Source organism: Podarcis cretensis (assembly GCF_951804945.1).
Source record: "Podarcis cretensis genome assembly, chromosome: 3".
Classification (NCBI taxonomy): Eukaryota; Metazoa; Chordata; class Lepidosauria; order Squamata; family Lacertidae; genus Podarcis; species Podarcis cretensis.
Window position 1 is genome coordinate 12,227,974 of NC_137172.1, and position 23,970 is coordinate 12,251,943.

Consider the following 23,970-nt stretch of genomic DNA (forward strand, 5'->3'; position numbering starts at 1 on the left):
GACCCGGAAGCTGTACGCCGGCTCCCTCAGCCAATAAAGCGAGATGAGCGCCGCAACCCCCGAGTCGGTCTCGACTGGACCTAATGGTCAGGGGTCCCTTTACCTTTATCACTGAACAAAGGAGTGGGTTGCAGTGATTTATTTGTATTTATTTGGCAGCACCGAATACAGTGTAACCTCCACCTCTTATAAGTGAGGGAGGCAAATGCAACCCTCAAGGACGACTCAAAATCAGGATTGACCCCAACTTTACACTTTATACCGTTTATTTTGTGGCTTAAGTTTTAACATTGTAAACCGACTTTTGCGCCCTGGCAGGAAGTGGGTATATAAATAGCTTCAAGTAAACTTGCGACAAACATCAGTTGAAAATTAATTACTAGGAAGCAAAACCTATAGAACTCAGCCAGGGGCTTATTCAGCTTTCACTCAGCAGCTCTCTAACATCCCTTTTCACCACGTGAGTTGCGGCCCCGCCCTTCCCGAGTGAGGGCAAGAGAAGGGCTACAGGGCTTCGGCCGCCGCTACCGAGCATGCTCAGGAAGGGTGGCGCATGCTCAGTGAAGAACTCGGCATGAAGAACACCTTTCCTCCTCTTTTCTTTTCAAGGGTTGCGCTGGGGCCTTCGGCTCCCCGCTGAGGGAGAGGGAGAGGGCAGGCTTCTTCCGGAGAACAGGTAGCTACAGAAACACACGCACCCGGGTGGGTGCCATGCGGGGGGGGGGGGCGAGGACGGCGCGGAATACCAGCACGAGAAGCCGCGGCGGCGGCGGCGACAGCGGCTTTCCTAACGGCCCTGTCTCGAGACGCGGCAGTTGGGTTGCGCATGCGCGAGGGGTGGGTGGTTTTTGGTTTTTGTGTTTTTTTTAGGGAGCCGTTGACGGCCGAGGAGCGCGAGCGCCACCTTCAGGCAGGGTGGTGGGAAAGCAGGAGGGAAGCCGCACGGCGAGGGGACTGAAGCAATGAGAATGTGGGCGGGGCTTGTCGGTCCTCTCCCGCTGATTTGAATGGATGAACGGGAGCCTTGGAGCAGGATTGGCTGTTCCCTCACCCGCCCTCTTTCTTTTCTTCATATAAGGAAGAGCGGCCCATTTGCCATAGAGTTTATGTCACAAAGCCCATGGGCGTGTCTGTGTCACTCTGTTTCCTGTCTTCTACTATTGTTATTGTTACTTTATTTATTTATTTATTTATTTATTTATTTATTTATCCCCCGCCCCCCGCTTTTTTTTTGCTTGACAGTGACTCAAGGCATGCTTACAAATAAAAATAAGATCTTCATATCCTCCTGCTTTCTGGTAGCAAGTACTCATGTTTATAAAAATATACAGTATATCTTTGTAGCGGCTGCAAATACACACACACACACACACACACACACAGCAGTTTGCAACGATATAGAAACACAAAACCAGAGAATAACATCAAGAAAAGTTTAAAATGAGTTAAAAGCCCCAAAAAAGGGGGGGAATTAAAAGCAGACGTATGGAACTAGGGTGGCGCTGTGGTCTAAACCACTGAGCCTAGGGCTTGTCAATCAGAAGGCCAGCGGTTCTAATCCCTGCGATGGGGTGAGCTCCCGTTGCTCAGTCCCTGCTCCTGCCAATCTAGCAGTTCGAAAGCACGTCCAAGTGCAAGTAGATCAATAGGTACCCCTCCAGTGGGAAGGGAAACGGCGTTTCCGTGCGCTGCTCTGGTTCGCCAGAAGCGGCTTAGTCATGCTGGCCACATGACCTGGAAAAGCTGTCTGTTGACAATCTTCTCATCTTTGCCGTGTGCAGCTTCTTCCATCACTGCAGCACAGTCCACATCTGGGGAGATTCCTCCTTTTGATTCATAACATGGCCAGATTTCTTTCTTGGGGTCCGGACATGACAACCTATTATTATTTTCTGATTAGGGTGCCAGGAACAAAGGAGAATGGGATCCTCTGTGGTTTTCAATAGTTATGTAGACTATTGAATTACAGTAAGCATGTCGAAATAAATTAAAAAATTGTCCAGTAGCACCTTAGAGACCAACTAAGTTTGTTCTGGGTATAAGCTTTTGTGTGCATGCATACTTCTTCAGATACAGTAAGCATGGTTTTCACACAAACACCCCCCCCCCCAATAAACATGTCTTGCTGACATTTCCTCTTCCACACAGCCATGGAAGAGACAGCATTCCTGTTCGTCCTTTGCATCTGGTGCTGCTGTTTGTTCCCATTTGTGGCTTCTAATGGTCCATATATCTTGAAAGGTAACTCATTCTATCCTTTCCTTCAGAGAAGAAATGAACTGGAGGGTGATGCTGACGCTGGAGAACTTGGGCCAGTTGCACCGTGCTTGCCGCCAGCTGCACTCCCTGGCTTATGGGAAAGTACACCGAACACAGTGGAAGCCTGTCTTGTCATCTGCCTATCCCATGTGCCCAGTTCAGCGGCACCCCCTGCTCTGGCAGCCAGACACCAGCTCACAATTCAGGCTTTTAACAACCAAGGAGGTAATTAACAGCTACTTTATTCTTGCTTCCAAGAATGCCTGTTGTGTGTGCCTGGAGCTGTTTTGTAGAGGAATCTTCAGTGTATTTTGTAGAGAAACAAAAACTGTGGTTAATGCAAAAGAAGCGTTGAGTAAAAGTGTTTGATCTGTTCCGAACAAATTCAAGTGTGCCTTTTGCCCAGCCCATCTTGAAATGACAAAAGTGGAAACCATTGGAAACAAGATGAAAAAATGGTAATACGGCACAACATATGGTTTAATTCTTCCTCTTTCAAAGTGCATCAGCACTTTGTTCACCGGAGCTGAGTCCCTGTGGATCTTTCTTACATAGCTGTGTGTGTCCGGCTGCCGTATAAGCAAAGCAGGCATTGCGTTTTAAGATTTTACAGCTTTGCTTGAAACTGCTTCCCCTTCCATCCATCCCATGTGCGCTCCTTGAACTCTCTTGCAGAGAAAGAAATCGGTCAAGGAGAAACAGCGACCTGCACAACCAAAACCAGAGAAGCAGGAGGTTGAGATAATGTCCAGGATGACCGTAGAAGACCTTTCAAAAGCCATGCATAAAGACATAGGTGAGACTGTTTCTTTGACTTTGCAAAGGGTACCATCATCAGAATTCATTCTCAGCTGCTCCCACTTGAATCCCCTTTTAGTGAAGCTCAGTATAGCATATAGTGAAGCTCTGCCCTGCATGCATACAAGTTGAGTTCACAGCCTCTCCAGGCAGCGCTGGCAATGTCTCCTGTCTGAAACCTTGAAGAGACCCTGAGATAGATGGACCAATAGTCTAACTCAGTATATTGCAGTTTCCTTTGCTGACAAGACAGGAGAATGTGGGCCTTGTATCTGCTGACTTGGGAGTCCTGCAGCGGAGCTTATGTCACTCATTAGCCCATTTTAATTGTTTCAAGATTTCCTGCCTTTCCAGTGCCATAAAGGAGGTTTGTGTAAGATGTCTTTCATCCTCTAGAGCATTCCTCAGCCATCTGCTTCCGATGTGCTTGAGCTACTTTCATCTGAGAAAGGTTTGAATTAAATGAATTTGCCATAGAATTGGTCCCAGTTGGATGGGGGTTTTTTTGCGGTGGGGGGTTGGGAGAGGAGAATGGGAAACGCTTTGTTGTACTTCTTTAGCTTGTTTCATTTAGAGTTTTTCCCCCACATATGAAATATATTTTCCCAAGGTGGTAGTGATAAATTTTGTTGTTTAGTCATTTAGTCGTGTCCGACTCTTCGTGACCCCATGGACCAGAACACGCCAGGCACTCCTGTCTTCCACTGTCTCCCGCAGTTTGGTCAAACTCATACTGGTAGCTTCGAGAACACTGTCCAACCATCTCGTCCTCTGTCGTCCCCTTTTCGTTGTGCCCTCCATCTTTCCCAACATCAGGGTCTTTTCCAGGGAGTCTTCTCTTCCCATGAGGTGGCCAAAGTACTGGAGCCTCAGCTTCAGGATCTGTCCTTCCAGTGAGCACTCAGGGCTGATTTCCTTACGAATAGATAGGAGTCTCCTCCAGCACCATAATTCAAAAGCATAAATTCTTCAGTGATCAGCCTTCTTTATGGTCCAGCTCTCACTTCCATACATCACTTCTGGGAAAACCATAGCTTTAACTATACAGCACTGAAATCCAGGCTTGAATTCAGCAGCTGCTGTGGTGGTGACTGCAAGTCCCTGTGTGACAAAGACCCTATCCAGCTAGGCTCCAAGTAGTTCAAATTGCTCTGTTTTACTTCCATTGTTAAAGGCAGTATGCGTCCAGTTGGCAGTTGCTCGGAATCACAAGTGGGAGGGAGTGCAGTTGTTCTCACTTCCTGCTTTTGGGCTTCCCATAAGCATCTGGTTGGCTAATGTGAGAATAGGATGCTGCCCCAGATGTGCCACTGGCCTGATCCAGCAGGCTCTTCTTAGAGCTGCTTCATCAACCATGTTCTTCCTGAGGTTGGTGCACTGACCAATACAACTTTCCGTTTCTGTTTTCAGATCATATATACGAAGCCTTGCTAAACACGAGCGTTGATATAGACGCACTAAAACCCGACTCGGTCCTGGATGAAGTGTTGATCAAGGACATCGTTCAAAAATCCGGCATGAAACACAAATGGGCCAAGTTGAAAGAAGACAAAATCAAAGAAAACAAAGATGCCGTAAAGAGGTAATGGCTTGGGTTAATTGATTTTGGTTGCTAGGTTTATGCAGACCCTGTTTTCCATTGCCCTTTTGCTATTCCGGCTTATGTTTGATGTCTATAGTCTTTGATACTCATTCACAAGCTTGGATCCTAACTTTTCGCTTAGGTTTTTGTGTGTGCTAATATTGATTTAAAAATATTAGTAACTTTATTTTTTTTTTTAATTTTTTATTAAATTTTGACATAAATATATTTCACAAACATACAAAAGACAAAATGAAAAAGAAAAAACAGAAAAAGAGAAAAAAACAAACAAACAAAACATGAAATACATACAACTTTGATGACATTGATCGACTTCCCTTTATCTCGATTTCGGAAATTATTATCTTGTTTATCTATCTGCTGTGTCTATTCCTTAATAAAACTTTTTACGTAGTAAGCGTTATCTCATGCCTACTGTGATTTCTATAAGTACATATGTGTTTCTGATCAACATTTTAATTTTCCCCTTGTCTCTATTTCCATATATATCCTAAATTTATCCCATTCATTGTTAAATTTTGCACTTCTTTGATTTCTTATTTTCTGTGTCAATTTAGCCAGCTCCAAATAATCAGATAATTTAAGTTGCCACTCCTTTAGTGTTGGGATTTTTGGTGTTTTCCAGTACTGTGCTATGAGGGTTCTGGCGGCCACCGTTGCATATTGAAAAAGGGTTCTATCTTCTTCTTTGATATCCTTACCAATTATCCCCAGCAGGAAGGCTTCGGGTTTTTTAACAAACGTGTATTTAAGAATTTTTTTTAATTCATTATAGATGGATTCCCAAAATTTTTTGAGAATCTCGCACGTCCACCACATATGAATGAATTCGCCCTCCTTGCTCTTACATTTCCAACACAGTTTATCGCCCGTTCTATACATTTTATGTAGTTTTACCGGCGTTATGTACCATCTGTACATCATCTTATACATGTTTTCCTTTAGTGTCGTGCATGCTGAAAAATTCATATCTTTACACCACAATGCCTTCCATTTGTCAAACTCTATGTTGTACCCTAGGTCTACGGCCCACTTCACCATTACATCCTTTACTTCCTCGTCCTTGGTGTCCCACTCAAGTAACTGGTTGTACATTTTTGATAATAATTTTGTTTTACTTTCTATTATTTCAATCTGAAATCTAGATTTCTTGTCATTTATTCCGATCTTATTATCTTCCCTCCACATTGAATTAATTTGATGGTATTGAATCCAGCCAGTCAGCTTGCTTTTTATTTCTTCATAAGGTCTAATCCTCCACCCGGATTCTGTTTTGGTTAGTAAATCTTCATATGTCCATCTTTCCCCCTCTATATTTAATTTTTTAATTGTTAAAATGTCTATTGGTGATAACCACCAGGGCGTTTTCTGCTCCAACAGTTTTTTATTCCTTTCCCACACTTCCAGCAGTGGCCCTCTGAAAATGTGGTTAGAAAAACCTTTATGAACCCTTCCCTTGTCTCGCCATAAATAGGCATGCCAACCGAATCTTAGATTAAACCCCTCTAGATCTAACAAATTTTTGTTTTTGATGACAATCCAGTCTTTTACCCAACAAAGACATGCAGCTTCGTAATATAACCTCAAGTTTGGAACCGCAAGGCCACCCCTATCTCTTTGGTCTGTGAGCAATTTAAATCTGATTCTTGGTCTCTTTCCCTGCCAAATGAATTTAGAAAGTAATCTCTGCCATTCTTTGAATATTGAGGTTCCTCTAATTATCGGTATATTCTGAAATAGGAAGAGTAATTTAGGTAGTAAGGTCATTTTAATCGCCGCCATTCTCCCCAACCACGAGAGATGTATTCTATTCCATGTATCCAAGTCCTTCATTATTTCTTTCCATGTTTTCTTATAATTATTTTCAATCAGATTTATATTTTTCATAGTTAACCGGATTCCAAGGTATTGTACTTTTTTAGTTATTTTAATTCCAGTTTGACTTTCAAGATCGTTTTTGGTTTCTTCTTCCATATTTTTGGTCATTATTTTAGTCTTTGCTCTGTTCAATTTAAATCCGGATAATTTTCCAAATTCCTCTAGTAGCTTTAACACTTTGCCGACGCTCTCTTTTGGTTCTTCCAATGACAGCATAAGATCGTCTGCATATGTTTTCAGTTTATATTCTTTCGCTCCTATTTTTATGCCACGGATCTCTGGGGTTTTTCTTATCTTGTTTGTGATTATCTCTAAAACCATGATAAACAACAGCGGTGACAGAGGGCACCCCTGTCGAGTGCCTTTTGCTATTTCAAACTGTTCTGTCAGGGTATTGTTAATAATTAATCTAGCTCTTTGTTGTGTGTAGATTGCTCTAACTCCTTGCAGGAATATGCCATCTATCCCTGATCTTTCCAGGCACTTTATCAGAAAACCCCAGGAGACATTGTCGAAAGCCTTCTCGGCATCGATGAACATTAAAGCAGCGGGAATTTCATTATGACATTCTAAATATTCAATGATGTCTATTGTATGTCTAATGTTATCTTTTATTTGTCTGTTGGGAAGGAAACCGGCCTGGTCAATATGGATGAGATTAGTTAAACACTTTTTAAGCCTGTGTGCCATTATATCTGCGAAGATCTTGTAGTCGTTATTTAGTAATGAAATCGGTCTATAATTCTTGATGTTAAGTTTGTCTGAATCTGGTTTCGGAATCAACGTGATATAGGCTTCTTTCCAGGATGCTGGCATTTTTCCTCCTCTTAGTATCTCGTTGATTACGTCACATAGTACTGGTGTTAAGTGTTCCTCTAGGACCTTGTAATACTTGGCAGATAACCCGTCTGGGCCTGGGGCTTTTATATTGTTGCTTATAGCCATCGTCATTTGGGTTTTTTATCATATTTTTTTCGCATTCTTTCAATTGATGGATTAATTCTTCTTCTTTTTTCTCTTTAGCCTTTTTTCTTTGGGTATTTTGTTGTATCAGGAGGCCTCTTAACACAGCCTTGCTAGCATCCCATACTGTGTCTATACCTGTCCCTTTGTTGATGTTTAAGTCAAAGTAGTCTTTAATGGTAATTTTAGCTTTTTCGATCACTTCTTCTTTTTCAAGTAGGTAGTCATTCATTCTCCATCTGTACAGCCCTTGAATCTTCCACTTTAATTGTAATATTATTGGGCTATGATCCGATAAGGTTCTGGGTAGAATTTCGCACTTCTCCGTTCTTATTATTAGTTCTCTTGAGATCCATATCTGATCCAGCCTGCTCCAGCTCTGATGTGGTTCAGAGAAATGGGTAAATTGTTTCGTTGTAGGGTTTTTGTATCTCCATATATCTATTAGGTCCAGATTTTCTTCCAGATCATTAAACGATTTCGGTAGTTTCCCTTGATTTATGTTCTTTTTTCTTGTACTTCTATCTAGTTCTGGCGTCGGAACCGCATTTAAATCTCCAAGTAAGACCAGTTTATTGTTGTCTAGCTCTAATAAAGATTGTTCCAGTTTTTTAAAGAACTCCATTCTATTTGAGTTTGGGGCATAGACTGTTACCACGTTTATTTTCTCTCCCTGGAAGTTAATTTGAATTCCTAAAACTCTTCCATCCTCATCCTTGCAAATTTGTTTGGGTTCTAGTTTCTCCTTCGCATAGAGTTGTTTGGGTTCTAGTTTCTCCTTCGCATATTAGTAACTTTATATGAATGTACAAATTATATCTAACTGCATTTTCATAATATTTTGTTTTAAGTTGTCTGTTGTTGCTTCAGTTATTTGTATACCGCTTAGAGATATTTTCAATATGTTAAGCAGTATAGAAATTAAATAGTCAATCAAAGCCTTAATTAATATTGAGCCAATTTTGTTTTCTCTCTGTCCACACCCCTTTTGCTTTGCTTATCCTCTAGCCCAGTGGTTCTCAACCATTTTTCTCTGAGCTGCGCTTTCAGAATAAAAATATGCTTGCGCCACACTGAAATTTTTATTGATAAGAAATACGTTGGAAAACGATTCCTGTGCTTCTGTCTACGAGTCCAAATAAAAACCATTTTAGCCGTTATGGAAATCTCATTTGGTCAGTAGTATTTGAAATAAACCCTTCTCAAATCTTTTAGTTTCTATAGCTCAATAAACAAAGAAGCGCTGACTGAAGTAAAGCCATTTGCTGTGAAGAGAGCAACCCGTTTCATTTAGCCACATATCCATGCTTCTTCCGTTTCCTGAAGAAAAAACAACCACATCTTGGCAGGCTACTGGCATTGGGCTGTGACTCGTTGCTGAGGATCGCATGCTGAGATCATTGATGCTCAGGAATTTTAAGGGATCTGTTAAGAGAAAAATGTTAAGGAGAAATACAAGGAGGGTTTACTTCATGTGTAGGCAAACTAAGGCCCGGAGGCCGGATCTGGCCCAATCGCCTTCTCAGTCTGGTCCGCGGACAGTCCAGGAATCAGTGTGTTTTTACATGAGTAGAATGTCTCATTTTATTTAAAATGCATCTCTGTGTTATTTGTGGGGCCTGCCTGGTATTTTTACATGAGTAGAATGTGTGCTTTTATTTAAAATGCATCTCTGGGTTATTTGTGGGGCATAGGAATTTGTTTTTGTCTGTTTTTTCAAAATAAAGTCCGGCCCCCCCACAAGGTCTGAAGGACAGTGGACCGGCCCCCTGCTGAAAAGGTTTGCTGACCCCTAGTTGACTTCATCTGCAAGCCTTGTGTGTTTCTTTTCATTGCAGGCCTCCTGCAGATCCTGCTTCATTAACTCTGAGGCCTCCGGTTGTTACCATCCTGGGCCACGTCGACCACGGGAAAACCACGTTGCTTGACACGCTGCGGAAAACTCAGGTGGCAGCAATGGAAGCAGGCGGCATCACGCAGCATATTGGTGCCTTTCTTGGTATGATTTATAAAAGTCATCTTTGTTGGCTATTTGCAGATTAGTTGCACTGCAGAAAGCGTGCTGGGGAGACCACACATTACAAGGAAGGCAAAAATTACTTTTGCTAGGTTTTAATAACAAAAACAAAAACTCCTTTTACAATATATCAATAAGCATGACCCAACCACCAACCCATCCACCAGGGTACTGAGAGAGTTGGTGCTGCTCTTTATACACTATACCCTACAGCTTAATTAACATAACTTAACAGTACCTGCTGGGACGCGGGTGGCGCTGTGAGTTAAACCACAGAGCCTAGGACTTGCTGATCAGAAGGTCGGCAGTTCAAATCCCCACGACGGGGTGAGCTCCCGTTGCTCGGTCCCTGCTCCTGCCAACCTAGCAGTTCGAAAGCATGCCAGAGTGCAAGTAGAGAAATAGGTCCAGCAGGAAGGTAAATGGCATTTCCGTGCGCTGCTCTGGTTCGCCAGAAGTGGCTTAGTCATGCTGGCCACATGACCTGGAAGCTGTACGTGGCTCCCTCGGCCAATAAAGCGAGATGAGCGCTGCAACCCCAGAGTTGGTCATGACTGGACCAAATGGTCAGGGGTCCCTTTACCTTTAACAGCACCTACTATACTGCTTCGGGACGCAGGGGCGCTGTGGGTTAAAGCCTCAGCGCCTAGGACTTACCGATCGAAAGGTCGGCGGTTCGAATCCCTGCGGCGGGGTGCGCTCCCGCTGCTCGGTCCCAGCGCCTGCCAACCTAGCAGTTCGAAAGCACCTCCGGGTGCAAGTAGATAAATAGGGACCGCTTACCAGCGGGAAGGTAAACGGCGTTTCCGTGTGCGGCTCTGGCTCTGGCCAGAGCAGCGATGTCACGCTGGCCACGTGACCCGGAAGTGTCTCCGGACAGCACTGGCCCCTGGCCTCTTAAGTGAGATGGGCGCACAACCCCAGAGTCTGTCAAGACTGGCCCGTACGGGCAGGGGTACCTTTACCTTTACCTTTACTATACTGCTTCACAGCTGTAAAACTAGGTCATGTTATTTGCTCTGGCCCTTAAAGAAAAACACATCTTGTGGAACAATAATGAACCTTCAAATTTAAAGAGACCATTCAGCAATTTTAACGTGCACTGATAATTACGCCAGCTTTTTCCTCGGATTGTCCCATCCACACCATACATTTAAAGAACTCTTGGGCCACTTTAATGGTCATAGCTGTTAAGGGTGTCCGCTCAGCACCCTTGAACAGCCCCCAGGATTCCTTGGGATCTCAACACAGTCTTGTTTCCTAAGGTGTTTTGGTGTCAGAAAACAGTCCCAGATCTAAAGATTGAGTTGCTGACACTACTCTGCTGTACAGCACGGAAATGAAGACCAGCTTCAAGAATAAGGGGTGTGGCTTCCAAGAAAATAATATTTATCATGAAGGCATACAGTGGAGCTTGGGACTGCAGCAGTGACAGTAAAATAAACCTTTAAAAAATATATGTTTAGCAGATTCCCTGAGTAGAAATTGGAGTTTGGCTTTGTGAAGAACTCCTGCTGCCTTAACAGAATCCATGTTCAAAAGAAATTTGAGCAATCTGCAATCGTGTAACCATTTTTTGATGGGGAAAAAGAACCATGGAGCTCTGTGGAGCACAGATTTTTGACATGCATTTATAATTTTTACAATAGTGCTGTGTAGATTTGATTGTTATTGGGGTTTGGGGTTTTTTTTGCAGTGCGTTTGCCTTCTGGAGAAAAAATCACATTTCTGGATACTCCTGGCCATGCTGCATTTTCAGCCATGAGGGCGAGAGGTACACATGTCACAGATATTGTTATATTGGTGGTAGCTGCAGAAGATGGCGTAATGAAGCAGACTGTGGAATCTATTCAACATGCTAAAAATGCCAAAGGTACAGCACTTTTCTTTAAACAGGTGGGAGGAATGGAGAGATAAGTGCCATTGGTCAAATACCATATATAATCACCGAAAGCCTTCACTTTTTTCCAAGGCCCTTAGGTCAGATGCTTACCTGTTTGCGAGCTGCTCTTTCTGATATGGTGGGATCAAAACAGCTTCACAAATAAATATCCTTTCACTCGATTGAACTGTAGTTTTGGGGAAACGTCTTTGGTTTGCTGCTTCCCATGCTTCGCTGTTTAGACTTTGGCATTCTCCCCCGTTTCCTTTTCTCTCGCAGTTCCAATTATCGTTGCCATTAATAAATGCGACAAGCCTGAAGCCGACCCGGATAGAGTTAAGAAAGAGCTCCTGGCTCACAATGTAGTTTGTGAAGAATATGGAGGAGATGTTCAGGCTGTCCATGTTTCAGCACTAAAGGTAATTTTCACCTGTCGTCACGGTGCTAACCGTGGGTCATAGGTGGATTTGATTTCTGGAAGCGTGCTATTTCCAGAAGCACATTTCCTTTTCCCATAAGCTAGTTCCAGCTACCATATTTTTCGCTCTATAAGACACACTTTTCCCCCTCCAAAAATTAATGGGAAATGTGTGTGCGTTCTATGGAGCGAATGCAGGCTCCTTGGCTTCAGCGATAGCAACGCGAAGCCTCCAAAGCGCAGAGGGAGAGTTCCCCCTGCGCTCCGGAGGCTTCGCGTTGCTTTCGCTGAAGCCGCCTGAAGCCCCCAGAGCGCAGCGGGAACTCCCACTGCGCTCCGGGGGCTTCAGGCAGCTATCCGCAAGCCTTCGGAGCGCAGTAGGAGTTCCCGCTGCACTACGAAGGCTTGCGGATAGCCGCCTGAAGTCTGGAGAGAGAGGGGTCGGTGCACACCGATCCCTCTTGCTCTCCAGGCTTTGCTTCGCTGGAGAGGCGCTGCACAGTTTTCCCTCTCTGTGCAGCGCCCCTTCAGCGAAGCGGGAGGAGAAATGGAATGGGCTCTGTTTCTCCTGCTGCTTCGCTGAAGGGGTGCTGAGCAGAGAGGGGGAGAATTTATTTTTTCCTGTTCTCCCCCTCCTATGGTCTGGTGCGTCCTATGGTCCGGTGTATCCTATAGAGCAAAAAATACGGTAATTCTGGAAGGTAATTTGTAGTGTTTTTCACGGTGCAAAAGAAAAATGCTTGTGTCATTCTTGTGTGTCTGCAGGTGTAGATCTGCAGATCATTAGATTAACGCTAAGACGTTTCATACATCGATCTGGGAGATAATTAGTTGGGGCAAATGTTAATTTTTGAGGTTGAATAAACAACTAAATCTGCAATCCTAAAATGGGTGGGACCCAAAGATGATTTCGCTACCGTCTGCAGCTAAGCCCTGTTGTGTTTTCACCAGCAGGGCAGAAGGGAGGTCCATTTTGTGGGTTCTTAGAAACCCTGTTTTGGAGGGTAATACAAAGGTGTGATTTACACCATCACCTGGGCTTTTGGATCTGTCCGATTCAAGCTGTTTCCTGGTGCTTCCTTGAAACACCCTCTTTTTGACTCTACCGACATCCATTGGTAGGGCCAGGTTTCGGTAGCATCAAGGAGGTAGAATTCAACTTCTGGCCTCTCTCTGTTTATCCTATAGCCCTAGGGTTGCCTCCTTAAAGAGCAGAGGCAGCAACAAAGCTGCTATATGACGGACCATACAGATTGGATGTCTTTTCCTCATGCCATTGCAAATGATCAAAAAACCCACAACCCAGCAAAGGAAGTACTGTGGGTTGGGGAAAAATTCCCTGATGCTGATGCATGTTCCTGGACATGAAGGAATACCTGGCCACACAATGACAGTCTCCATGCAGAGGGGTTTAAATCATCCTCATCCCCAAACAGCCTTCTGTTTTAGAAGCTATTCATCTCCTGTCGTAACGTAACTGATGTGTCATTTCCTTGATCCCAAGCAACTCAGCTCTTTTCTGAACTGTCTTTGTTTGGCGTAGGGTGACAACTTGATGGCTTTAGCAGAGGCAACCGTGGCTCTTGCGGAGGTGTTGGAACTGAAGGCAGACTCTACGGGCCCCGTGGAAGGCACCATCATAGAGTCTCGCACAGATAAAGGAAAAGGGTGAGCCACAGACACACGCCCCTTCATTCCTTGACAGAATCACTAGTCATTTCAGTCATTATTATTGGTAAATGTCAACCATGCTTTTTTCTTCAATGTTAACTTTATCTCCATTAACTGCCACCACCAGTCCTCCATATTTTTCCATCCATGTCCATCTTAAAATCTCTCTACTGTGATCACATATTGGAATAATATTTCATAATTCCCCCCTCCCTTGTTAAATATCCTTTAATTCATGCCCAGTTCCAGATGTCCAAATTCCATTTCCTGTTGCATTTCCATTTCCTGTTATTTAGAAGCAAAGTGGCTTCTATTATTGCAACACTAAGAGAGGTTAGGCTGTTGAACCCAGTGTGCAACCGATCTATCTCTTTCTGTGCTTCTGGGAAGGCACAGGAGAGCCACCGGGAATGTAGTGGGCGAACTTGGGACTGGTCCTTATCCCCATCATAATTCACCTAAGTAAGGAACTGTGGGGTTGGCGAACCAGTGACCCTCCAGATATTGCAAGACTACATTTCCCATCATGCCTGATTGTTGGTTGGAGCTGAGGAGAGTTGAAGCCCAACAACATCTATAGGGCCACTGATTTCCCCATCCCTGACTTAAGGAGTGGGGAATCTAGGTACACTGTCCTGAACTATTTGGAAGGGCCGGGCTCAAGTGTGGTAAAACAGATATCAAAGTACAGTGGTACCTCGGGTTACATACGCTTCAGGTTACATACGCTTCAGGTTACAGACTCTACTAACCCAGAAATAGTACCTCGGGTTAAGAACTTTGCTTCAGGATGAGAACAGAAATCGTGCTCCGGTGGCATGACGGCAGCGGGAGGCCCCATTAGCTAAAGTGGTGCTTCAGGTTAAGAACAGTTTCAGGTTAAGAACGAACCTCCAGAACGAATTAAGTACTTAACCCAAGGTACCACTGTAAACAGAAAGCATGTGCATTGTGAATTTGTTGGCTACAATCCACATATGCTATAACGTGTCTCAAGACATCTCACCATATTAAAAAAAAGCAAATAAAATTAGTAGCGTAAAATTGGTTGTACGAAATCAAACGCAATCTTCCCTCCTTCTCCCCTCTAGTCCAGTGACCACTGCCATCATCCAGAGAGGCACTCTGAGAAAGGGCTGTATTCTGGTTGCAGGGAAAAGCTGGGCCAAAGTGCGTATGATGTTTGACGAGAACGGCAAAGCCATGGAAGTTGCCCCTCCAAGCATGCCAGTGGAGATCGTGGGATGGAAGGAGGTTCCTTCAGCCGGAGAGGAAATCCTTGAAGTAGAGTCTGAGGTACCACAGATTTCCCATTCAGCATTTAAGCCTGGCTCCCCCAAGGTGGGTCCTCTCACTGGGCAACGAGGACACATTCACCTTGGGCTCCAGGCCTCTGAGGGGGGAAAGCAGCAGGGACAAGCTACCAGGGCAGGGATGGAGAACCTGCGGCATTCCCCATGTCGTTGGGCTGCAACTCCCATCTTTCTGAGGCTGATGGGAGTTAGAGCCCAACAATATCAGGATGGCCGTATTGGGCCCCCATCCGTGTACTAGAGGGAAGGAGCAGAATTAATGAACACGGATTGGCTTTGGCTGTGGCAGCACAAGAAACTATTTTCTCTCCTGGAACGTAAGCTGTTTGCATCCTGCTTTCTTCCACTCAATTAACTCAGACGGCAGGGTGCAGCAGCTCATGGAAAGCACAGTGGGCCCCACAATCTCTGTGCACTAAGCAACACTTGTTCTGATCTTTCCTCAAGCCACCAGAAGCATAATAGAGTGGTACCTCGGGTTACAGACGCTTCAGGTTACAGAAGCTTCAGGTTACAGACTCCGCTAACCCAGAAATAGTACCTCGGGTTAAGAACTTTGCTTCAGGATGAGAACAGAAATCGTGCTCCAGCGGCGCAGCTGCAGCAGGAGGCCCCATTAGCTGAAGTGGTGTCTCAGGTTAAGAACAGTTTCAGGTTAAGAACAGACCTCCGGAACAAATTAAGTTCTTAACCCGAGGTACCACTGTACTCTGAATGGGGCCACTGTGCCACTGTACCTCATTGACCACCTTTCCTCATATGAACTGCTCCGGGCCCTGAGATCATCCTCTGAAGCCCTTCTTGTTCGGGTGACTATAAATCCACCTTCGGGTAAATATAAATTGCCGTCCAGTCATGCTTCCTCTGGGACGCAGGTGGCACTGTGGGTTAAAGCCTCAGCGCCTAGGGCTTGCCGATCGAAAGGTCGGCGGTTCGAATCCCTGCGGCGGGGTGCGCTCCCGCTGCTCGGTCCCAGCGCCTGCCAACCTAGCAGTTCGAAAGCACCTCCGGGTGCAAGTAGATAAATAGGGACCGCTTACCAGCGGGAAGGTAAACGGCGTTTCCGTGTGCGGCTCTGGCTCTGGCTCTGGCCAGAGCAGCGATGTCACGCTGGCCACGTGACCCGGAAGTGTCTCCGGACAGCGCTGGCCCCTGGCCTCTTAAGTGAGATGGGCGCACAACCCCAGAGTCTGTCAAGACTGGCCCGTACGGGCAGGGGTACCTTTACCTTTACATGCTTCCTCTGGGCAGCTGTCTGCTTGGAAGCTCTGACCTGGCAGGAGAGCAGAGTAGCAGCAGCGGTCCTGCGTCGCTGTGAGAATAGGGATAAATCAAGTCCAGAGGCAGTTCGGTTCTTATCTCTAGAAGCGTTTATTTACAAGCCATAAATCAGTCTCTTTCCATCGGAAACTTCGGCCATCTCCGTGCTTCCAAAAGCACACATTCACAGCCTCTCAGTTGAGCTGTGTCTCTCAGTCAGAAGTGAAAGCAACTCTGCTCACAGACTGTGACACACTTCTCTGCGTCAGGCTCCTTCCAGATACAGGACACCACGGAGTTTTAACCCTGTCTGTTCCAAACTCCACACTTCTTTGTGTGACTCCCACACGAAAGGTCTAGAGGGTTGTAACATGAGAACAGGCCTTCTTTGCAGTGGCTCCCCACTTATGGAATGCTCTCCCCGGGGAGGTTTGCCTGGTGCCTTCATTAGACACCTCTAGGTGCCAGGCAAAAACATTCCTATTCAACCAGGCCTTTTGCTGATTGACATCCAATGCCCTTTTTAATGTTTTTTTTTGGGGGGGGGGCGGGTAGATTTTTAGTGTGTTGTTCTTATTTTTATTACGTATCTTGTGTTTTTTATATTGTGATTACCGTATTTTTTGCTCTATAACACGCACCCGACCATAACACGCATGTAGTTTTTAGAGGAGGAAAATCCATAGGCATGCCACCCGTAGGTATTCCCTCCATAACACGCACAGACATTTCCCCTTACTTTCTAGGAGGAAAAAAGTGAGTGTTATGGTGCAAAAAATACAGTAAATATTGCAAACCACCCTGAGATCTAAGAGTATAGGGTGGTACACAAAATGAATAAAAAATTAAAATAGATAAAGTAATAATAAAAAAGTGTAAGGCAAAAAATAGAGGTTTAAAAAAACCCCTAAGATAATTTAAACAGAACAGCTGTGTTTGGAGGCAACATATATTTGAGTACCAGCTTCAGTGGCTGACTCCATTCTAGTTTGAGCTGTTAACATCTGGCTGGTCAGTGCTGCAGAGATTGGTTTGACTACTGCCTTCCCTTCCAGGTACCGAACACAGTTCCCCACTTCTCTCTGTAGCTCTCGGTGCACACCGAAAATAAATTGCTGGTGGGAGGGGAACCCTTGGGCTGTTGGGTGGGGGCTGCAGATGGGATCCCAGCTATCATGCTAGATCAGAGAGGCAGCTCTTTTGTTCTTCTGCCAAGCAAAGGGCTCGTGAAGTTGTTGAGTGGAGAACCTACACCGAGCAACAAGAGAAAGCGAAGAAGGACCTAGAGGTCATCGAGGTGAAGCAGAAGGAGCACAGGGACGCCTACAAGAAGGACAGAGAAGGCATGGAAAACATGTCCTGGAAGCAGAGAAGGGTGGCAGTGTACAAGAGCAAAAAGCATCTCCTGGCTATACGACCGAAAGAAAAAGGGGAGAGTGACAAAAATGTGCTGCACATCATCATCAAAGGTAGAGTCTTTCTTACTCAGTTGGGTTTGTCCTGCTCCCAAGAGCTGCTATTCTTCTTCTTCTTCTTCTTCTTCTTCTTCTTCTTCTTCTTCTTCTTCCCCAGCACTGGTCAGGGTGCACTTCCCCATATAATATTAAATAGCACCATTTGAAGCCTGGAGAAAGCAAGGCCCACAAGGGGGCACACATGGCACATAGGAAGCTACCTTATATCAAGAGAGACCATTGGTCTGCCTAGTTCAGTATTGTCTGCACTGATTGGTAGCGACTTTCCAGGATTTCAGACAGAGCTCCCACAGTCTTGCCTGGAGGTGTTGGGCAGTGGACTTAGGTCGTCCTCCTGCATGGAAAGCAAATGCTTTAATTCTTGAACTGTGGTCCTTGCTTATGCTACTTAACTGACACACAGGTGTGGCTTAACTGGCATTGAGAATGGCCCCTGTCATTGTTAGCCATTTATGATAAAATAGGCACCTTACACAAGACCTGAAGATAAATTGAGACTTGTCAAGTTGGCAACAGTTGAACAGCAAGTATTATTCACGTATACGTTAATGACTACAGTGTGTTTCTCTCCCTTGAGCCCAAGAGAGGGTTTAGTCCTTTTTGTTTTCAAAACTCCTCCATAGCAGTGCATAAGTTACTAGTCCATAGCTTGCCTGTCCTCACAAACTCCTCCAGACACCCTCGCAATTCTCAGCCAAAAAATCAACTAACAGAGTAGCTTGCCAACTGCCACCTCCTTTCCCCATACCAGTTATTCTTTGTGAAATGCATTTAATAACGCAAATACAATACAGATATTAACAGTCATGACTGTTAATGGCTGTACTTGTAGACTCTTCTTTATTGAATTCCAAGCAACCCCACAACATTTTAATCAGACTGTTGGAAAGTCCTGGGAGGTTTTAATTTCAGAAGAATAATAATTTGGATTTGATATCCCAGTAAGAGCTGTTCGACAGTGGAATTTGCTGCCAAGGAGTGTGGTGGAGTCTCCTTCTTTGGAGGTCTTTAAGCAGAGGCTTGACAACCATATGTCAGGAGTGCTCTGATGGAGTTTCCTGCTTGGCAGGGGGTTGGACTCGATGGCCCTTGTGGTCTCTTCCAACTCTATGATTCTATGATCCCGCCTTTTACTCCCCTTAAGGAGTCTCAAAGCGGCTAACATTCTCCTTTCCCTTCCTCCCCACAACAAACACTCTGTGAGGTGAGTGGGGCTGAGAGACTTCAGAGAAGTGTGACTGGCCCAAGGTCACCCAGCAGCTGCATGTGGAGGAGCAGAGACACAAACCTGGTTCCCCAGATTACGAGTCTTAGCGCTCTTAACCACTACACCACGCTGGCTCTCAGTGTGTCTGTGAGACACAGTTTCCAAGAATTTAATCAAAGCTCTATTCCTTGCTCAGCTCCTTCTCATTTAATTGCATGAGACTTAAGTTCCTCATGGATTGTACAATAAGAAGTTGTGCTGTTCTTTGTTTTGTGTGTGCCACTCAAATTTAAACTCACTGGGACTTTTGCTCTGCCCAGGTGACGTTGATGGTTCTGTGGAAGCCATCTTGAACATCCTGGACACCTATGACGCCGATGAGGAGTGTGAACTAGATGTGGTCCACTGTGGGATTGGGGATATTAGCGAAAATGACATAAACCTCGCAGAGACATTTAAAGGTAAAGGGTGGCCATTGAAGAAAGCGGTACAAAGTCATGTGTCTTAGATGGCTACAGAGCCAAAGCACTTTGCCTTGCAAGCAGCCAGCAGCTCAGTAAATGGCCTTAAAGTGCACAGAAGGTGTGCTACAGAGACTGCAGGCAGGGTTTCCATGGAGCAGAACGGGGACACACTTTCCCACCCATGTTGCAAGGCAAGTCAGGAATGCGGATCTCATCCCCTCGACACATTGTGTTACCTGTCAAGACTGTGGCCAGCTGGCACCTTTGATGCCAACTATTGGAGCTGCACATTAACTCTCCTGGTTTAGGAATAGTTGCTGCATATACCATCCTGATTTCTGAATGCTTTGCATGCAAGATTAAGAGTCTTCACGTAATGCTTTTCATGTAAGTCACCTTGAGGCCCTTTGTGGGAGAAAAGGCAGCTTGCAGGTCTTTATAAGTGAAATAAATGGCTTTCTGCATGGCTGTGGCAATTCAGGACACAGAATTTAACATCGCAAGAAACTCATCTTTATTGTAAAGGAGGTCTCTCTCCCACATGGCTGCCAAGATAGGCTTGAGAGGTGTGTGTGTGTGGAATGCTTGGTGAAATCATGGAAGTCAGAGAGGAGTAGAGTAGGATTTTCAGTTCCCGAGGCGTCTCTTCCCCATCTCTTTCTTGCAGATGTGGAATAAATTATGCAAAATAAGCAGGTGCGTGCAAATGTGTGCGATTCAGTTGGGTTTCAGAATTTAGCATTCCTTGGTGCAAAATGTTACCATGCTGCAGATGTTTTGAATTTTCTCTTCATGAATATACTCAGCCCTGCCCTTAATGTTTGGTAAATAGAGCAACTCTGGAACTTTTAAAGTATGCTTAATTTGAGCCATTAGAAAGAAGAAGTAAAATAGCAATTTTACACTTACCCTCTTTTGTTGCATTGTCAGGTGTTGTATACGGGTTCAATGTGAACGCAAATAAACCTATTCAGCAGCTGGCTGCCAAGAAGGGAATAAAGTTGAAAATGCACAAAATCATCTACCGGCTTGTTGAAGATTTACTGGCGGAGCTGAGCAGCACCCTGCCCTGTTCTCTAGAGGAGCATGTGTTGGGTATACTTCTGAATTTGAGATGGCGGAAATAAGGGGGTGGGGGTGGTAAGCATTGCTGACCCAGGTGCCCTAGTGGTTGGCTTCCCAAAAGCAGCTGTCTGGCCACTGGACCTTTGGCGTGATGATACACCAGAAGTCTTTCATTCAAGGGATAGCAGTTTCAGCATAGGTATTGCTAAAAGCGGGATGCGGGTGGTGCTGTGGTCTAAACCACTGAGCCTCTTGGGCTTGCCGATCAGAAGGTTGCGGTTTGAATCCGCACAACAGGGTGAGCTCCCATTGCTCTCTCCCAGCTCCTGCCTACCTACCAGTTCGAAAGCAGGCCAGTGCAAGTAGATAAATAGGTACTGTTGCAGCGAGAAGGTAAATGGCGTTTCCGTGTGCTCTGGTTTCCGTCACGGTGTTCCGTTGCGTCAGAAGCAGTTTAGTCATGCTGTCTGTGGACAAACGCCGGTTCCCTCGGCCTGAAAGCAAGATGAGTGCCGCAACCCCATAGTCGCCTTTGACTGGACTTAACCGTCCAGGGGTCCTTTACCTTGCCTTTTTCTAAAAGTACTGATATTCATGAAATAGTGACAAACCAGAGACAGGATTATCTGCAGAAATGCGCAGTGCTGTAACCGGCCGCAGAAATTCCACATCCTAAGGATCTATTTTTCTTTTTAATGCAAAATTCTTCATGTATATGGCCCCCATCTGCCCAGGTTCCCCCAGCCACTCTGGGTAGCTTCCAACAAATTAAAAACATCAAGCACAGTAAAACATCAAACATTAAAAACTTCCCTGTACAGGGCTGCCTTCAGATGTCTTCTAAAAGTCGGATAGTTGTTTCTTTCCTTGATATCTGCTGGGAGGGCGTTCCACAGGGCAGGTGTTGACTACTGAGAAGGCCCTCTGCCTGGTTCCCTGTAACCTTGCTTCTCACAAGGTTAGAAAGCCCTCGGAGCTGGACCTTGAGTCCAGCTGGGCTGGACGATGGGGTTGGAGACACCCCTTCAGGTATACAGTGCTTGAAACTTTGCTTGTACAGTGGTGCCCCGCAAGACGAACGCCTCACAAGACGGAAAACCCGCTAGACGAAAGAGTTTTCCGTTTTGGAGGCGCTTCGCAAAACGAATTTCCCTATGGGCTTGTTTCGCAAGACGAAAATGTCTTGCGAGTTCCTGCGGGTTTTTTTCCCCTCCCCCCCTTTTTCTAAGCCGCTAAACCGCTTATCAGCTGATCAGCTAAAAGCCGCTTATCAGCTGATCCGCTAAAAGCCGCTTATCAGCTGATCCGCTAAAAGCCGCTAAACCGCTAATAGCGCTAATCCGCTAAGCTGTCAATGGGCTTGCTTCGCAAGACGAAAAAACCGCTATACGAAGAGCCTCACGGAACGGATTAATTTCGTCTTGCGAGGCACCACTGTAGTGTTTGCTGCAATCTTACAGCACTTAGTGGGGGGCAGTTTGAACAGAACTTCTGTAGGTCATGACTAGGGGGAAAAGGGATGGGCTTCAACTTTTACTCAGAACAGACCTACTGAGTTCAGTGGGTCTACCAATCACGTTCATTTCAATGAATCTAAGCTAAGTAAAACTTTGTTGAATGAAGTAAAACAGACTAAAGCTGCAGAGTACGACAAAACAAGAAAGGGGAAGGATTGCTGACTTGTTTAGTTACGTTATTTAAAAGGCACAAAATCCAGCTTTTGACTTGGAAAGTTTGGATGCAGGGTTTTTTTAGTACTGGATACAAGTCACTTTAGCTTTTGTATTTTGATTGGAATTAATGTTCATATGCTTTTTAATGAGCAGAGACTGTCTAAATGGCACTTTTACACTTTTAGGATTCTCATGCTTTTTTGTTTTCCTTAGGAACAGCTGTTGTTTTAGCAATCTTTGATGTCACAGTTGGAAAAAGTACAGTTCCAGTAGCTGGCTGCAGAGTACAGAAGGGGCAGCTGGACAGAAAGATGAAATTTAAATTAATTCGTAATCAAGAAGTTATTTGGACAGGTGAGTAGCGGTTGATTTCCTAAGCAGCCAGTTCTACTGCCCAGTTCCCACAATTTTATGAAACTCCTGGATTTTGTAAGCCTGCTTTCTGCCCCTCCTCTAGGTGAAATTCTTACTAAAAAAAAATAGCAAATAGACTGAACAAGGAACCGATATTTAAGCACCTCTTTATACAAAAAAAGTTTGATCCTCCTCAGTCATATGTTAGTCACAGCCCTTTCCCAATATGCTATGTAGAATTTTTTTGTGGGTAGCAGAGCTCCAGGTGGAATCAGTTACTGATTCTCTTCCGTATGACTGTGTTGAATTATTGGAGAGGTGTGTTCATATAATCTCATGTGAGGTGTGTGTCTCCAACACTGTTAACTTTCAGGAGGAATTTGAAAACATTACCATTTACCCAGGCATTTGATGGTTAAATCCTATATGTGGCAACCATGAGAACACTGGATGCTTTAGTTGAGATTCCTGCATTGCCAGGGGTTGGAGTAATTTTCGTTGTCCCCGAGAGGGGGCAATGACAATAAAGATATTATTATTATTATTATTATTATTATTATTATTATTATTATCATTATCATCATTATTATTATTATTATTATTATTATTAATATTATTATTAGTTGACGCTCAGGGTCCCTTCCAACTCTACAATTCTGATTCTGAGTAGTGTGCTCTGGAGTGCTGTGATTTATATGAAAAGTTAAGACATGGTCTGGATTGGAGCAATCTCTGCACTCTAAACATTTCTCGCCTTGTAATAAATGTTCCACAATTTGGAGTTTTTGCTTTATGTATGTCTATTTTCCCTAGGATACCTATCGTCAATGAAGCACCATAAAGATGATGTCCCTGTAGTCAAGACTGGCATGGATTGTGGGCTCAGTTTGGACAAGAACATAGCATTTCAAGTGGGAGATGAAATTGTTTGTTTCAATGAAAAGGAAATTGAGCAGAAGATCTCTTGGGACCCAGGATTTTAAATCTCAAAACAGCCAAATATGTGATGGGCTGAGAAACTCGAGATTATATTATTTGCACTGCATCACAGAGACATTTGAGAAGCAGCTTGCATTGTAAAAATGAATAGGGGGCTTTAATGTATTTTTTAATATTTTAAAAAAATCATTATGTTGTAAATTTCAATAAAAACTGTGGGAGAGCTTAGCTGTACAGTGAAACCACCTGGATCTATATTTTATGTGTTACAATAGGAGCATCCTGAAACTTGTGCGTTATAGGCTGGGCCAAAATAATACATTTTGCTGAACAGATCTGAGTACTTGCTTAACTATGTGAGGATCTGTCACTGCAGACATGTGTGCCAAGCTATTATTCAAATCAGTTTGGGAGTACAAATTCCCTCACACATTGAAATTACATGAGGGGATTACAGGGCCAGCACCAGCTTGCCACAAATTCAAGAACCACATGAAGGTAGTATCTCTACCTACATGCCACATTCAAGCAGTGTGTATGTGGAAGGTAAAGCTAAGCTGCTGCCACCGTTGTGCGCTTCCAGGGGAATGAACAGGAGTCCCACGACTCCCTATGTATTTCAAGCTAGAAACACATTTTCATGATCATTGGGAGTCAATTCCTGCAATGCTTTACAAGAATCGTTGCCCCTTCTTCCTCAAGACTCCATGCTCAGATTGTGCTGGGTGAAT

The 23,970-nt window shown here is 44.5% G+C and overlaps 1 protein-coding gene across 1 annotated transcript; it reads left to right on the top strand.

Moving 5' to 3' along the window:
• Window positions 1-253: 253 nt before the first annotated feature.
• On the top strand, window positions 254-23,481 carry MTIF2 (mitochondrial translational initiation factor 2). Its single transcript, XM_079968641.1, has 14 exons — window positions 254-676; window positions 2,268-2,484; window positions 2,935-3,055; window positions 4,468-4,639; window positions 9,340-9,500; window positions 11,215-11,391; window positions 11,680-11,819; window positions 13,362-13,486; window positions 14,581-14,785; window positions 17,279-17,531; window positions 19,065-19,205; window positions 20,139-20,303; window positions 22,160-22,300; window positions 23,114-23,481. The coding sequence occupies exons 2-14, from the start codon at window positions 2,275-2,277 to the stop codon at window positions 23,281-23,283; spliced, it is 2,181 nt and encodes a 726-aa protein (XP_079824767.1). The 5' UTR covers window positions 254-676; window positions 2,268-2,274; the 3' UTR covers window positions 23,284-23,481.
• Window positions 23,482-23,970: the final 489 nt, after the last annotated feature.